The 1,233-nt window shown below is 61.8% G+C and overlaps 1 protein-coding gene across 1 annotated transcript in view; it reads left to right on the forward strand.

The window, feature by feature from the left end:
- The first annotated feature begins 176 nt into the window (after positions 1 to 176).
- RRP9 (ribosomal RNA processing 9, small subunit (SSU) processome component, homolog (yeast)) overlaps positions 177 to 1,233 on the forward strand; it is a 4,816-nt gene continuing 3,759 nt past the window's right edge. Inside the window, exon 1 of the mRNA XM_017732299.1 lies at positions 177 to 281. Coding sequence (XP_017587788.1) covers positions 177 to 281 — 105 coding nt within the window. The remainder of the gene's footprint in view (positions 282 to 1,233) is intronic.

A 1,233-nucleotide genomic window follows, 5' to 3' on the forward strand; every position in this document is an offset into this window, starting at 1 on the left:
CCAGTCCCAGGGACACCAAGCCCTGCTGGGCAGACCTGCACTGCCGCAGCTCCGCTCCCTTCTGGAGCAGGGCTGTCCAAGGCTGTGTTGAGGATGTCCCATCTTAATGCCCTCCCCTCCTCTACAAGCAGTGGGACACTGTGCGGGAGCTCTCCATCCGTCTCTTTCAAGTCGTGATGCCTACGGAGAGCACCACAAAGAAGGTGATGAAGAAGGAGGTGCCGGACAGCCTGCTGCCGCTGCTCTTTCACCTGCATGACCAGGACACGGGTGAGGCCAAGGTGGGATTCCCAACCTGGCCAGCCCTTTGGGCAGTGCAGTTTGGACCCTTCAGATGTGTCCCCATGAGCTCTATCTTGCTCAGTTCCTAGGCAGAGCTCCCCTCCCTGACCACAGCTGCCTTTCTGTTCCTGCTGCCCGGATGGATGGGGAGGTGGGTTCCTTGTTCACCCAGCTCCTTCCACACTGCCCCTGGCATGGGTTCCTGCAGCCTCAGAGACTGAGCGACAGCTCCACGGCAGCCTGGGGCCACCAAGACCAAAACTTCGTAGCCCTGACAGGCTTCCAGCCAGAGAGGGTGGCTCCTCTCGTCATGCTCTGGGGTGCTGAGCCTGGGGGCAGCTTCACTCCCCAGCTGGTACATCCACTTGCACTGGCTGGGACAGGCTCTCCCTAAGCCTTTTTCCTTACGGAGACCAGTGCAGGGCTTTCCCACTATCCTTCCCTGACTCCCGCTGTGCCAAAGAGAAAATAGATTGTTTGCGCATAATAAAATTCTGCACAAAAGCAGATTTTAGCTCTTTAGAGCATCACCTGTCCCAGACAGAGACACTACCCAGCATGGTCAAGGACAGGTCCCTGGGACTCCACAAAGGACATGGGATGGGACCAGAGGCCATGCCCGACAGTGGGGGCTGGTTAAGGGTCCCTGAGGAGCAGAACGAGTTGATCATAATTTCGGAAGCAGCGACCCATCCACTGTCCCCGTCACCCCGGGGGGCTGCCCGCTGTGAGACTGGGCCCGAAGGGCCATAGAGGGCAGAGGAGGCAGCGCTGGGGGCCCTGCCCTCTGACAACCGGTCCCGGCATGCGGGTCCCCGGCACGAGTGACCGGTCCCTGCGGAAGGGACGCCCCTGCTCGCCCCGGGGCACCGGGACCGGAGGTGCGGGGAGCGACCGACACCCGGGGCTGGGGCTACGGGCCGAGGGGCGGGGCGGGAGCGTGACGTCACA

Source organism: Corvus brachyrhynchos, unplaced genomic scaffold (genome assembly GCF_000691975.1).
Source record: "Corvus brachyrhynchos isolate BGI_N302 unplaced genomic scaffold, ASM69197v1 scaffold4, whole genome shotgun sequence".
NCBI classification, from domain to species: domain Eukaryota; kingdom Metazoa; phylum Chordata; class Aves; order Passeriformes; family Corvidae; genus Corvus; species Corvus brachyrhynchos.